General features: G+C 41.3%; 1 protein-coding gene across 3 annotated transcripts in view; it reads left to right on the top strand.

Annotated features, from left to right (window-relative positions):
- dclk1 (doublecortin like kinase 1) overlaps window positions 1-16,676 on the top strand; it is a 183,738-nt gene that overhangs the window by 153,883 nt on the left and 13,179 nt on the right. The window contains exon 17 of one of the 3 annotated variants that reach the window (XM_033022909.1): window positions 13,339-13,415. The exons of the other annotated variants lie outside the window; for them this stretch is intronic. Coding sequence (XP_032878800.1) covers window positions 13,339-13,415 — 77 coding nt within the window. The remainder of the gene's footprint in view (window positions 1-13,338; window positions 13,416-16,676) is intronic. 3 annotated transcript variants of the gene reach the window in all.

Raw genomic sequence — 16,676 nt, 5'->3', positions numbered from 1 at the left:
GTTGACATACTACTCCCGGTGTCCATAAAACTGGTCACTGTTAATGTTAGGTTATGACCATGCCTAACAAATGTACCCACATCTAGCGCCATAGTGGCGTCAGTCGGTTACTTCATTAGCCTGTCAGAATGACCCATAAATTGTTTGAATGACGCGTGACTGCGTTCAGAATTAGATAATGTCTGATATTATATGCTTCAATTTGTTGCTTCTTGTCTGAATGACGTTCAGTTCAGTACATGCTGAACTAAGGAGCAAGTAATGAATACCTCCACATTCTATATCAGTGGTTTGGGAGGTTCCAGGTTTGCATATAAGGCCAGTGCATCCTGGTGAAGTAGTGTCATGTTTATTTCTAATAGTGCGGCCGTTAATATCCCGCTGATAGGACTTTAGAACTTTCTTTCGGTTCAATACCTTGTCCTGTTATGTTTTTGGTTACTGCTAAGACTAAAGGATCCAGCAGTCCAATACAATTCCTGATAGATAGCATTCCCATCTCAGGATTACACAGTAATGTCTGTTCCAATAATGTCTGTTTCAGGGGAACAAAAGCACACCTGTGAGTAAGGCTAACTGGTCAGATTTGAAGCCAGCATCCTGACCAACGTGTCTCCAAATACTTCAGTTAACACTGGCCACATTCAGAGCCCCACAATTTCCCGGAGGTAAATGTCTTGCCAACACCTCAGCAAAGGTATTGGCTTGCAGGTGATGTGTAGACATGTACTTTTATCCAACCGCTCCTGCCGACCTTCGTGCTCTCGGGCACTAGTCGCACGCGGTTTTTGCCGCAGCCGGTCCCCATGCCTAAGGGCACTGGTCGCTCCCGGCCGCCCCATATAATTGTGCCGTTGCTCGCAGTCCCGGTACTCCCCGGCACCTGTCGCTGACGGCCGAACATGCTGCAGCCACTCGTACCGGTTTCCCAGCTCCGCGAAAGTGGCCGCTACTGGCTGCGCTATATCCTGCAGCTGCTCATCCTTACTTCGGTATCGGTAAGTATTATCCGGAGGCTGTTTCTCCACATCACTTTCGCAGTGATGTACTTTGCGCTTTGCCTTCCCGCCCGGTCTAGGATTTGATTTTCCCGGCGCGGGGTTTAAATCCGGCACAGCTGATGTCTCCATACAAGTTGCCTGTGCCGGCGGCTGCTGCTGCAGGTCCCCGGCACCTTCGCCACTGACGTCCTGCAGCTTCTTTACAGCCTTTCTACGCGTTGCTCTGTCCATTTCCTACACAGGGTGAAATGCAGAGCCCACTTTCTCCCCTCCTTCAGGGTTATGTAAACCTGTGCCTTGGTCAGGGTCTGACCAAATTTGGTCCTGCCCACTCTCCTCCGAGGAGTAAGAGATATCTTGCGGCCCCACACGGGGTACCGCTGTGGGACTTACCTTTTGCCCACTGTGGGTAGCCTCCATATTTCTGGGACTGCCACCATGGAGGAGCTCCTCCAGCCGTTTTGGTGTGATTTGCACTCGCTCCCTTTCGGGAGATGGTGGTGCTGATTCTTTCTTTCTTCCACCCGTTTTGGTGTGATTTGCACTCACTCCCTTTTCGGAGATGGTGGTGCTGATTCTTTCTTTCTTCCACCCGTTTTGGTGTGATTTGCACTCGCTCCCTTATTGGGAGATGGTGGTGTCGACATTTGTTGCTGTGCCTCTCGCTCCCTGCTGCTCTGTCCGCTCGTGGCTGCTCCTAAAACCCCTCCAACCGACCCCCAGTGCGCACGGGCACTGGTCGCTCGCGGCTATTCAGAGTCGGACTCCTCGAAGTCAACGACTCTGATTATGCCTACCTCTCCCGACCAGCCGGGGCCGGCGCGGGAGCGAAGTTGGGAGCAAAAATCGGGAGGGAAAGTCGGGAGCAAAAGTCGGGCGCGAAAAAACGGGAGCAAAAGTCGGGGGGGGGGGGGGGTAAGTCTGGCACAGCTATTCCCATAACGGGAGTTCAGCCTGTTGCTGCTGTCTGTTCCCCCCCCCCCCCGCGCCTCTGTGGTGCTCCAGCGGGTCCAGCGGGTCCAACGTGTACTCAGTGCTCCCGGGCACTGACCGCTCGCCGCTATTTTTAGACCTGCGGAACCCCTGTTAACGCGCCAGTTCCGCACCTTCCAGCCCCTCGGACCCATGAATTATTAAATCCACTAAACGACTTGTGGGGCTGTTTCCGGGTTGTCGGGAAAACTGCTCCAGCGACCGTTGTCCTAGCGCTAAAGTCGGCTCCGTTCCTGTTTAAAAGCAATTAACGGGCCCCGGCCGCTGCTGGCTGCCTGCAAATCTGCAGACTCTCCCCAGCCAGCTTCATCAGCCTTCTAGATAAAAAAGGGTAAGTAAAGAAAAACGAAGTTCCCTTACGTTCCTGTTGCAGGTTCAACCCATTGCCGATTTGGAGGAACGTCCTTCCTCCAGCGATGACGAGTTCGAATGCGTGTAGCGATATGACACGCATGCGTCGTAAGCGGGTTCTTCACGTAGTCACTCACGTGACTCCGAAGTAAAATCTCACTTTTCCCCCATGGTTGGTCTCATAAGAATTTTGTGGCAGAAGGAATAAGAAGCAAGACCTTAAATGGAGATGCAAGGAACTGCAGTTGATGGAATCTTGAGCGAGCCACAAAGTGCAGGAGGAACTCAACGGGTCGGGCAGCATCTGTGGAGGGTATGGACAGACAACATTTCAGGTCGGGAGCCTTCTCGAGTCTGACTCAAACTGGCATCTGCCCATTCCCTCCACAGATGCTGCCTGACCCATTGCGTTCCTCAAGGTTGGAGCCAGACTTAAACAAATGTTGAGTAATCTTATGGCGCGGTTCCTTCGTCATGTTATATTGTGATTTAATATTTAATTCAGGGAGGCAGTAACTGGGTAGAATCTTAACTTCCATTTGCAAGTGGGATGTAACAGAGGCTAAATGGCAAACGTCTGGATCAGAAACCGAATCTACCCACATCCAGCTTTACATGACCACGATAGACACAAAATGCTGGAGTAACTCAGCGGGACAGGCAGCATCTCTGAAGAGAAGGAATGGGTGACGTTTCTGGTCGAGACCCTTCTTCAGACAAACTTGCTTGTGAGAAGGGGGTTAGTTTATATTATATGTTGTGGAGAGGCCACCATTAGTTCATTTATAGCCAAGAATGTTTTATGGTCATATGTCCTGAAACGGAACAATGAAATTCTTACTTGCAGCAGCACAGCAAACATGTCAACATATTGCTCTATAAAACCCATAATAAACAAAAAAAGTTCAGTATACATAAAGAAAAACCAACAAAAAAAATAAATAGACAATAGTAGTGCAAAGTCAAAAATAATGTCCCCATGAATATGTAGTCCAGAGCCTATTTGGAGGTTGTAGTGTTTAATAGCCTGATGGATGTGGGGAAGAAGCTGCTCCTGAACCTGGACATTACAGTTGTTTTTAAAGAGTTGATGGGATTTACGATCAACATGTGGGCAAGGGGGAGAGAGGAGACACAAGGAACTGCAGAGGCTGGAATCGTGCGAAGAACAAAAAGTGGAGTAACTTAGCAGTTCAGGCAGCATCTCTGGAGAACATGGATAGGTGACGTTTCGGGTCAGGACCCTTTGACATAGAGAGTGTAGACAGTCAGAACTTTTTTTCCAGGGGGGAAATGCCCAACACTAGAGGCCATAACTATAAGGTGAGATGGGGAAAGTTTAATGGAGATGTGCGGGGAAATTTTTATACACTGAGAGTAGTGGGGCGCATTGGAACGCATTGCCAGGGGTGGTGGTGGAAGCAGATGTGATAGTTGTGTTTAAGAGGCTTTTGGATAGGCACATAGAAGTTCAGGGAATGGAGAGGTATGGATCTTGTGCAGGTAGATGGGATCAGTTTAACTTGACATCATATTCTGCATAAATATTGTGGGCTGAAGGGCTTGTTCCTGTGCCGTACTGTTCTATGTTCTTCATAAAGAGGGGAAGAGGAATTTAACTCCATGTCCACAAGCAGGGAGACTTGATAAATACCATCCACCCTCCTGCAAACAGAGAGAGAGACATGACCTGCTCACACCATTAACCTCGCCCCACTCACCTCGTCCTCCCCTCCCACTCTGCGTCCAGCTCCAGACTGTCTCAGTCAAAGATGGTTATGCTGGAAGTGTCACATCTGACGGATAACCACAAAATTGACCAATCTAACTCCCATCCAGTTAGTCATTGAGGCTTCAACCTGTAGGATTTTGTCTGATCAGCATCTCCCTTGTAGACCAGGCTATCTACGGAGGGAAGCCCCATTTATAGTTATATGGCACAGAAACAGGCCCTTCGGCCAACTCATCCATGACGACCAAGATGCCCATCTAAGCTAGTCCCAATTGCCTTTGACCCATAACTGCATTTGGCATCATAAAAGTAAGGAGTTTGGCTGACCACGGATTTCTCAAGTGATGCATTTTGGAGTACTGTTGGTAGTGAAATCAGCGCATGTGATGTGAACATTGCAGATGATTTAAAAGCAAAATTAATGGCAGCATGTGGATATTCTCACAGGAGCCAAAAGTATTATTAGCAAATATGAGGCCTCAGCAATCATCCATCATCTAAAATTTTGACTATGTTTAGATTCCTAAAAAAAAGATGGAATTAACATAATTGTTGCTTTTTGATGTGCAAAATGATGCGAAAACTTCAGATGGTGATTTGGACACAGAAGCTAAATCTGTGATCCTTAACGGAGATGTCCTGAGTGGAATTGTCAAAAACTAGATGGCATAGCTTTAATGTAAGAGGGACAAAGTTTAAAGGAAATGTGCAGGACAAGTTTCTTTACACACATGTGGTAATGCCTGGAAAGTCCTGCCAGGGGTGATGGTGGAGGCAGATATAATAGTGGCATTTAAGAGGCTTTTAGATAGGCACATGGATATGCAGGGAATGGAGGGATATGGATCATGTGCAGACAGAGGAGATTTGTTTAGCACGAGCACTGTGGGCAGAAGGGCCTGTCCCTCTGCTGTACTATTCTATGTTCAATGTTCAAGGCAGTTTTCTGTTCTTGTGCTTTAACAATACTGTTTTATGATCTTGGACATTTTTTTGATTTTGGTTACACCTTGAACAGGTTTGACATAGCATAGATAACGGGAAGCTTTCTGAACTGTGGTAAGTGTCAGTAAATGATGCAGATAATTTTGATGAGGTTCAGTTTATGTACCATTCACAAATAAGCAGCGTGCCAGGAACTCCCCCCCCCCCCCCCACCACGTATCACTGGTAGCATCAGTGAGCTGTCTTTAGACTTTGGAGATAAACGCAGAAACGGCGCTGTATCTCCAACCGGGTTTGCGCTGAGCTCCCGGTATCTCCAACCGGGTTTGCGCAGAGGAGCAATCACCCTCTACACTGGCACTATCCTACACATTAGGGGCAATTTACAATTTACAGCCGCCAATGAACCTACAAACCTGTACGTCTTTGAAGTGTGGGAGGAAACCGGAGCACCCGGAGAAAACCCAGGTGGTCACAGGGAGAATGTATAAACTCTATACTGACAACACCCATTAGTCAGGATCAAACCTGGGTCTCTGATGCTGTAAGGCAGCAACTCTACCGCTGTGCCACCATGCCACTGCCATTCTATATATTAGTGATACACTTCATTCCACAAATATATGAGAGACTTTGACTGGATAAAAAAATCAAAATTTGCTTACAATTCTTTAGTTTTAATTACAAATTCAGGAAGCGTGACACAATGAGGAAAATGTCAACTTCACATGTCTTTCCATAGTTTGTACTTTTAAGGCGCAAATGTTTGGTGCTGTCCTTGATGTTTAGTTTAGTTTAGAGATGCAGATGAGTATAGTTTAGAGATAGAGATGCATGATGGGAGCAGGAAGAAGTGGGAATGACTGGTGTGAGAAAGATTCAGGAACGGCTTCTTCCCCGCTGTTGTCATCCACTGAATGGTCGGTTCATAAGCTGCAATGTAGTCCTGATCTTCCAACCTGCCTCGTATCATCACATCATCCTTACTAGCAGCTCCATCTACACATTACGCTGCCTCGGAAAAGCAATCAACATAATCAAAGACCTTTCCCACCCCAGTCATTCCTTTTTCTCTCTGCTCCCTTCCAGCAGATGGTACAGAAGCCAGAAACAGCTTCTCCCCCTCTGTTACGAGGCTTCTGAAAGGTCCTTCCATAAGCTAGGGTACTGTCCGATTCACCTGTTCCACATTGCGAACATTGGACATTGTCTCTGTTACGGTAACACAATTATGCTGTAACACTATATTCTGCACGCTGGTATCTTTCTCTTTGCACTACTTGTTGTACTTGTGTATGGTTTGATTGGATTTGTGTATGATATAATTAGTCTGGATAGCACGCAAAACTATTTTTCACAGTATCTCGGTACATGTGACAGTAATAGTCCATTAACAACGTTAATTGATGGCAGCATATCAATATTAAATATTAATAAGAATCCTAGAAATATCATGATAATAACAGATTTAACATTTAATAGCTGTAAGCCCATCACGTGTAAATTAGGAATTATTTTTTCAGTAATAAAAAATGTGTCCGATGGTAGGTGATGGACAAGTTTAAAATAAAAGGAACCTTTTAACTAATTAAACATGGGTTTAAGGTGAGAGCGGCATAGGAACATGGAGGGCAACCTTTTTCGCTCAGAAGGTGGTGAATACTGAGATCCAGCTGCCAGAGGAGGTAGTTGAGGCAGGTACTGTAACACCATTTAAAAGACACTTGGACAGGTACGTGGATAAGAAAGGTTTTGAGGGATATGGACCAAATGCGGGGAGGTGGGACTTGTTGAGATGGGGCATCATGGTCGGCATGGACCAAAGGACCTGTTTCAGAGCTGCATGGCTCAATCATTTGTATAAGAGCAGAAAATGCAAAATATTCTAGTCCTTTTTATTTAGCATTAGAGTTTGGACCTCAGAGTTTAAATACAGCGCAGAAACAGGCCCTTCGACCCACCAAGTCCACAACGACTATCAATCACCTGTTCTCTAACACTATCCTATATACTTGGAACAATTTACAATTTTACCGAAACCAATTAACCTACAAACCTGCATATCTTTGGGATGTGGGATAAACTGGAGCACCCGGTGAAAACCCACGTGGTTACATGGATAACATACAGTACAAACTCCTGCAAATCTACTGCAGTGCCACTGTGCTGCCCAAACCAAGAATTTGTAATTTTTTGCTCTAATTACACCCAATGTCTTGGCCTCCACTGCTAGCTGAAGTAATGAATTGCACAGATTCACCACCCTCTAGCCAAACAAATTTCTCCTCATCCCCATTCTAAAGGTATGTCCTTTTATTCTGTGGCTGTGCCCTCTGGTCCTAGACTCTCCTACCAGTCGAATCATCCTCTCCACATCCACTCTATCTCAGACTTTCTAGGGTGTTGAGAAACTTAGACAAGGACTGGTCTGAGTGAAGGAAACTAAAAGGGAACGAAGCAATTTAAATGAGTAAAACTATGATATTGTTGTAGAGTCATAGAGCCCTGCAGCCCAGAAACAAGCCCTTCAGCCCAACTTGCCCATGCAAAACCAACAGGCCCCATGTGCACTAGTCCCACCAGCCTGGGTTTGGCCCATATCCCTCTAAACCCAGCCAACCCATGTTCTAAATGTTCCTTAAATGTTGTGATAGTATTTGCCTAAATTACTTCCTCTGGCAGCTCGCTCCATAGCTCCTTACCCTATTTATTCCTCTCATGATCTTGTACATCTCTATTAGATCATACCTCATCCTCCTACGCCCCAAGGAATAAAGTCCTAGCCTGCTCAATCTCTCCCTATAACTCAGGCCCTTCATAAATTTAGACGTAATTAATTTCACTATAGATGAAACGTTGCCCACACCAACCAATATGTCCCATCTACACTAGTCCCACCTCTATGCATTTGGCCCATATCCCTCCAAACCTGTCCAATGCATGTACCTGTCTAATTGTTTCTTAAACATTGCAATTCCCCTGCCTCAACTACCTCATCTTGCAGCTCGTTCCATACACCCACCACCCTTTGTGTGAAAAAGTTACCCCTCAGATTCCTATTCAATCTTTCCCCCTACATCTTAAACCTGTGTCCTCTGGTTCACAATTCCCCTACTCTGGGCAAGAGACTCTGTCTGTGCATCTACCCTATCTATTCCTATCATGATTTTATATACCTCTATAATATCTCAAATGTTGCCAGAATCATTATGCATCGGAATAGATTAACTTATCCTGTCAAACGATCGCATTTGCTTTGTGTTTAATTAAATAATGTTAGTGGGGACCCGTGTTCCTGACCTAGGATGTGAAACAAAGTGGCCAGATTCTGCCTTGTGATTGCTACTCAGTAACTCATGATGAAAATGGCTGTGTGTTGATGTCAAATGGAGAGGAGCTCTGCTATGACGGCCTTTTGAAATGCAAGACTGAAACGAGAATTTTGATTTAATATGGCAGGACATCCACCTTTGTATGTGCTTTGTATGCCAGCAAAAATAATCCTGTGAGGATAGGTGGAGTTAGGAAATGAATATTTTAACCCATGCATTAAAAATTGCGTGCTTTTACTAACTTTAAACCTGGATAGTAAATAATGTCCATTTTATTTGGTGCTAAGAACTGTGTCACCAGTTCAAGCATGTAAACTACTGTTGCTGCCCACTTCCCTCACAACATTTTGAGCTGTTTTGTTGCTTTTGGGAAGTACACTAAAGTTGATTGTAAATAATGGGAATTTTTAAGTCGTGTAACAAATATAACAGTTCTCTTTGTCAGTTATTTTTACATTCATTAACCTCACTGTGCACTTTGCATAATTCAAATGATAAACATTATTAATAATAGGACTCTTAAGCATTCAATTTTATGTAGTGGATTTAAAAAAATGTTTCAGGAAATAATCTGATCTCTTCAGCATCTACATTTCTTTCTAGATGTGGATATTTAAAAACATCTATTTTTCTTTTGAGATGTGGATTTTTAAAAGATATCTATTTCTCGTTTTAGATTTGGATTTAAAAAAAAACTATTTTTCTTTTTAGATGTAGATTTTTTTTAAAGATTTATTTTTCATTTTAGATGTTTAGATCCACATCTATCAAGAAAAATAGATGCTGAAGGGAGCAGAGCATTTCCTGTAACATTTGTTATCTGGTTAAGAGCTATTTAAGATGAAAATTTTGAATCTGATTCCCATATTTCTCGATACATGGTTTTGTATTTGACCTCAGGGTGATCAGAGGACTTCAATCAGATATGTTGCCTTTGACATGTTCTATAAGTTGAGAATAACCTTTAACCTTGAACATATCCTGTGAGGTCAATCATTTCTCTCAGGGTCAAACTCTCAATGGCTTAGGTTTCGAACAGGATATGTTTGGATATGTGGAGTTATTTTCTCATGCGTAACTCTTGGAATATCTTTGACTTCTCCACCTAAATTATGTTTTCTAAAACATCAGAATGTGGATGCACAAAAGCTGCCCACTTAAGTGCTAGCATCTTGTTTTAAAGGGCCAATTTCAGAATTCAAAGAATTAATAATAGCCATTTCCAATTGTTTGTCTGTTTCCTGACTTGAAGGTTTTTTCACTGTGCTAAGAATCGCTGCATATTTGTGATAGCATCAATTAGCAGCAGGAATGTGGCAATCCAAATATGTCTTTTTTTACTTTTCAAAAACCTTAATTTGTTATTGCTGGCATAGTTTCAGACTTTTCGAGACCTGCCAAGGGTTACATTAAATCCCTTGGTAAATTATAATTGGTATTGCTTAACAATGGGTTTATAAAAATAAATGTGCAATGCAGGAGAGGTAGAAAGTTTGCAAATGCCAGCTTGTGTTATATTTGCTCAGTCGTAATTTTACCAACATTTTGAACTATTTTGTGGTTTCTGAGGAGATCGCTAAAGTTGATTGTAAATCCTGTGAATTTTTAAAGTCGCGTAACAAAGAGAAATGTAAATTTAAAAGCTAATCTTAGGAGATTTGGCCATGAAATCCTAAACAGCCATTGAAGATGATGTTAATATTTAGCACAAGCCTCACCACCACTAGATGGCAGATGTGGACAAGAAGATAAGACTTTCATCTGTACAGGAAGGTGATGGAAATCAAATGGAAAACATTGATTTTAGCTCAAGGGTAGTTTAATTAAAAATGGTTGTTTAAGTAACGTAAGAAAGGCCGTGGTACAAAAATAAGTATTGTGTAACATTTCATGAAGAAAATTGTCATCAAAAGTCAAGAAATCCTTTCACATACTGTAGATCTACATTAGCATTCAGGAGAAAAACACTCAAGGAGGACTTTATTTTGAGTGCAGTTTAAATTAAGAGTCAAGCAAAAAAAAACTTCTAGTCATATGGGACCAAGATTTTTAAGGCAGTGAATTTTAGTAAAGGGCTGCATCTATTAAAATGAAATGCATTTAGCATTGGGACCTGTAACTGTCATTTCTATGATGTTACTGATGATGTGACACAAGACCATTTGATCAGGCCTAAGAATTAATTCAATGCTTCAAGCTTTCAAAAGACAAAATGGCAAATAGCATAGTTTTCAAAAGGAATACATCAAATGTGTGATAGCAAAAAAAAGGTTTGATTAAATTAGATTTTTTTAAATCCAGTATTTTATTGAATCTGTATGTGTTGTATCTGATATTTTTCCAAAGGATGTTACATATTTATGTTCATGAACATATGATGAAAAATCGGGTGTTAATACAGAATGTAAAAAAAATAGATTTTAATGAATACTTTTAAGTGACTGACTAGATAGTATCACAGCAAGCGCAATCTTTAACAACGAGTTTAAAGTGAATACTGGAGACACAAGGAACTGCAGATGCTGGTTTACAAAACAAATGCAAAGTGCTGGAGTAACTCAGCACATCAGGCCATATCTCTGGAGAACATGACAGGTGACGTTTCTGAATAGGTCAAATGAATATACAGTAGATAGGTTCTTCTTTCTTATCGAGTCCACACACAAGATTAGAAGTTGTTCAGCCAGAGCTGAACACACTTCTGGGCATCTGCATACAATGGTGTCTGTCTTGTCGTTTCCTGTGCTTCTTGTGCGTGGTGGTGAAAAGATTGGTGGAAACAGGGTCGCTACGTGAACGCTCTTTCCTTGACAGTAGATCGGTGAAGTATCATGAGACTGAAAAAGGGTCCCAACCCGAAACGTCACCTTTCCATGTTCTCCAAAGATGCTGCCTGAACCGCTGAGTTACTCCAGCACTTTGTGTCCTTTTTTATTGGAGAAATGGTTTAATGTTCATATCCTTACCACTGATGTATGATGGACCTCCATATCTTTAGGCTTCGCAAATCCAGACTGGGGATTGTAGAATTTTAGGCACTAAATGATTCCAGGAAACCTTGTCCAGTCATCGGAAAGAAAATGATATTTAGCGACAGTCATGTTCAGATTTAAACTGGCATAACAAACCATAAGTGTGGCAAGCAGATTAGTGTGACAAATAGCTGTGGAACCTCAAAGCCAAAGTCGGCAAGTTGGAAGTAAGAGGGTTACTGTTGTACTGACAATGGGTGTTTTGTACTTGGTACAAGAACGTGAGTTCTCTAAGTACCAATGCTCTGCGCTGTAAGAAGCCAATGCAGGATGATTTTTAACTTCAACAATCAAGTATTATTGGGGAAATCATTGAAGTATAATGAACAATATGCTGCGAATAGATGAAGTCGAAAAATGAAGTAACTGCATCTAGTTAAGATGAATATAAAAAAAACTAAAGTTGTATTTTAGAGTAAGGAATTAGATAGCTTTTCAAATGCCATGACTTCAGAAATTGTTAAACTTTATCATTTTGAACACTTAAAAAAAAACACCTACGGAGGGCAAAAACTAACTTGGTTCGTCTGAGTTAAAACAAACAGAATTTGCACATATGGTTTTGACTAGAATTGGATGAAGTGAGATAAAATGGTGTACAGTGTGCTGAATCAATCGGATATGTACGGATTGGGTCTGTGAACAACTTTATTTGACTACTTTTAATAGAATTTATTTTTTCTTGATCATGTTTTTATATTATTTATTATATTAATTTGTCATATTTATAATAATCGTTCTTTATATCACAATTAGAATATCAATTATTTGATATTTAGTGTTTACTATATTGCATCAATTATGTTAATTATTTTATAAAATTATTATCATGACTATTTTATATCATTTCTCATTATTTATATCATAATTATATCATTTTTATGATTTATTGTATCATTATATCAATTGTTTATTGCATTGGTTACATCATAATGGTCATACTAAATACTATATAATATTATTTATATACTATTCTTTAGTATATTGTAAGTATATCAATTATTTATATTATTACTTTGTGTATCATCATAATGTTAATTATTGTATGATATTTTATCTTTATATTTACCTTGTTACACTTATGTTAATGTAAAAGTAACAAGCAAGTTTTGGGTGAAATACTGTATCCAGCAGATGGTATCATATAATGAATATAATAATTATAGTATAAATAACAATCATATAATCATTATAATATTATACTGTTATTATTATTTCTATTTATTATATTATAATCTGTATTCATGATATCCTACAACATATATAATAATATAACAGATATAATAATATCATGTGAAATTCATTATATTCTATCAATATTGTAATATATTATGTATTATATAATGAATATAATAACTATTATTATATTCATAATATTATAATATATTATATTGTGATATAAATGTAATATAATTATGGTTATATTCATTATATTGTATATGATATGATATACTTATTATATGTGTTATATTATTATATATAACAAGATATATGATATAATGATATACAAATTATATCATTATAAATAATGAATCTTTATTTATTATTATATTACATTAATATAATTATTATATTCATTATATTATATCATATATATAATAATAAAATGAAAATAATAATTATAGGATACTAAATAATAATTTGATTATAGTTATTAAAAATATTATTATAAACTATGCTATAATTATATTCATTACATTATGTATATAGCATTTCAGCTGAGACATTTACATTGGGACAATCCCAGACATGCAGTTTGACCACATGTTTAGTTTTATCATGCTATGTAGCCAGACTCGGGTCAGTGGCATAGGCAGCAGTGAGCAGAAGGGGGATGGGTCTGTGGTCTGCGGGGGACATTGGCAGGGTCAGCAGTGGGTAGAAGTGTAATGGGTCTGTTGACTATGGGGGACAATGGCAGTCCACTGAGTTGCCCATTTCTCTCTGCTCAGCTGGACCAGGGCTTTTCCATCATCAACCGCTCAGAGTCACTGGACTACAACCAGCAACCAGGAATGTATTGGATAAGGTATGAAATGGTACAGTGCCAAGTCCGTGTTTCCATGGCAACGTGCTGGCAGTTTCCATTAACCTTCCTTCAGCTGTCCGTTTGCAACTAAAGATGTGCCTTTCAGTCATCATACACTGCCTTCCCATCTCTTGTTAATGTGCAAACAACAAGCCACTCATGTTCTTTTCCTCTCGTGATTCATGCTCTCATTATAAGCTTTTGGCCATTTATTTCATATTGTCAATTTTAACATATGTTTAACTTACATTTTCACCATTTTACATTTAAACCTGAAAAGTTATTCAGGCAGGTAATAAATATCTCCAGTCTGAAGAAGGATCTTGACCCTGGACGTCACCTACCCATATTCTCCAGAGAAGCAGCCTGACCTGCTGTGTTACTCCAGCATTCTGTGCCCTTTTGTAGATAAACCATCATATTTGGATCACATTGCTGGAAGTGTACATTAAATCTACTTAAATACGTTAATGTAACTTTACAAAATACAGGGCAGCGCAGTGGTGCAGTGGCAAGAGCTGTTGCTTCATAGCATCAGAGACGCAGGATCGATCCTGACCTCGGGTGCTGTGTGTGTGGAGTTTGCATGTTCTCTCTGGGTTTCTGTAAATCCCACCTAGTAGGTAAGGAGTGGATGAGAAAGTGGGATGACATAAAACTACTGTGGTGGACTCTGTGCGCTGAAAGGCCTGTTTCTATGTTGTATCTTTTAATCAATTCAATAGACAATAGGTGCAGGAGTAGGCCATTCGGCCCTTCGAGCCAGCACTGCCATTCACTGCCATTCACTGTGATCATGGCTGATCATCCACAATCAATACAATTCAAACAAACATGATCTGTTTCAAGTCAGGTCAAGTTTATTTGTCACATACACATACGAGATGTGCAGTGAAATGAAAGTGGCAATGCTTGCAGACTTTTGTGCAAAAGACAAACAACCAAACAACCAAACAAACTATAAACACAATCATAACACACATATTTTTTTACATAATAAATAATGGAAGGAAAAACGTTCAGTAGAGTTAGTCCCTGGTGAGATAGGCGTTTACAGTCCGAATGGCCTCTGGGAAGAAACTCCTTCTCAACCTCTCCGTTCTCACCGCATGGCAACGGATGCGTTTGCCTGACCGTAGCAGCTGGAACAGTCCGTTGCAGGGGTGGAAGGGGTCTCTCATGATATTGTTGGCTCTGGACTTGCACCTCCTGATGTATAGTTCCTGCAGGGGGGCAAGTGAAGTTCCCATAGTGCGTTCGGCCGAACGCACTACTCTCTGCAGAGCCTTCTTGTCCTTGGCAGAGCAATTCCCAAACCAGATGGTAATGTTCCCGGACAAGATGCTTTCCACAAAATGAAATAATGTTTGTTTTTTACCCCTTACAATTAATAATGGATACACATTCCCTTTTCAAAGATGTTTCTGTGTTCTTGTTAGTTCACCTGTAGAATAATACAACACAGGAACACGCCCTTCGGCCCACCATGTCCATGCTGAACATGATGCTGAGTTAAACTAATCTCCTCTACCTGCACACGTTCCATATGATCGCATGGATTTCCACTGGGTTCTCCAGTTTCCTCCCACATCCCAAGGACGTGCAGGTTTGTAGGATAATTGGCCTCTGTAAAATGCCCTTAGTGTGTAGAAAGTGGGACAACATAGAACTAGTGTGAATGGGTGGTTGCTGGTCGGCGTGGACTCGGTGGGCCGAAGGCCATGTTTCCATGGTGTCTCTGTTAACTAAATTAAAACTAAGTCACAAGTCGATGAAGTTATCAAATCTGATTAATTCCTAATGCGATTTGTTTAGTATAGTTTAGAGATACAGTGCAGAAACAGGCCCTTCGGCCTACCAAATCCATGCTGACCAGCAATCCCCATACACTGTTACCATCCTAGACTCTAAGGACAATTTACAATTGTTACCAAAGCCAATTAACCTACAAACCTGTACGTCTTTAGGACGTGGGAGGAAACTGGAAAACCCGGTGGAAACTCATGCGGTCACAGGGAGAACGTACAAACTCCGTATAGACAGCACCCGTAGTCAGGATCAAACCGGGTCTCTGGCGCTGTAAAGCAGCAACTCTACACTGCGCCCTTGAGATGTTCAGTTCTTGAGATGCTCAGTGACTAGGAATCACTGGACAAATAAAAAAATAGAATCAGAAACACGAGACCTCAGACTCTGCCTGACAATTTGTTTGACACACTGTGCCCCTCCAAACAGTAATATCAGCCTGAGATCCTATATCTGCTCAAGCTCCGTGACCTCGGACGGAGAAGAGTGTGAGCATTGTTTCCAATTGCCTTGTGGATTGCGATGTAGAACATAGAACAGTCCAGCACAGGAACAGTCCCTTCAGCCGACATCATGATGCCAACTCTTGTCTGCCAGCACTTAATCCATACACCCCCATTCCCTGCATATTCATGTGCCTATCCAAAAGCCTCTTAAACACCACTATCATATCTGCCTCCTCCGCCACCCTTGGCAGCGCGTACCAGGCACCCACCACCCTCTGTGTAGAAAATCTAGCCCCGCACATCTCCTTCTAACTTTGTCCCTCTCACCTTAAAGCTGTGCCCTCTAGTGTTTGATTTTTCCATCCTGGGGAAAAGGTTCTGACTGTCTACCATATCTACCATACCATATTTTCTATACTTCTATCATGTTTTCCCTCAGCCTCCGAAGTTGGAGTAAGTCCTACCTCTGACCATCAATTTCCCGGTCAAGTTAAAGCTGGCCTTTCGTGTTTCACATCTTACAGTCTGCTTTCTTTGACCCAACTCACAGCAAATCCCATTCATCCACTATCCCAAACAGCAGTGATTCTTGGTTGGATTATGCCTTGAGTTTAATATTAGCGTCATCCAGCATGGAAACAAGCTCTTCGGCCCATCGTCCTTGCCGATCAAGATGCCCCATCTACACTAGTCTCATTGGCCCATATACCTCTAAACCTTTCCTGTCCAAGTGATTTTTAAATGTTATAGTACCTGCCTCAACTACCTCTTCCAGTAGATCGTTCCATATACCCACCACCGTCTGGGTGAAAAAGTTGCCCCTCTGGGTCCGATTAAATCTTTCTTCTCTCACCTTAAACCTATGTCTTCTGCTTCTTGATTCCGCTACCCTGGACTCTATGCATTCACCCTATCTGTTCCCCTTATGATTTTATACACCTCTATAAGCTCACCCAATAATCTTCTGTTCAAACTTCCTCAACCTCAAATTCCACCTTAGTTTAGTTTA

This window comes from Amblyraja radiata, chromosome 6 (genome assembly GCF_010909765.2).
Source record: "Amblyraja radiata isolate CabotCenter1 chromosome 6, sAmbRad1.1.pri, whole genome shotgun sequence".
In the NCBI taxonomy this organism is placed as follows: Eukaryota; Metazoa; Chordata; class Chondrichthyes; order Rajiformes; family Rajidae; genus Amblyraja; species Amblyraja radiata.
The sequence above is the reverse complement of the archived record's forward strand: the minus strand, read 5'-3'. Positions and strand labels throughout refer to the sequence as shown.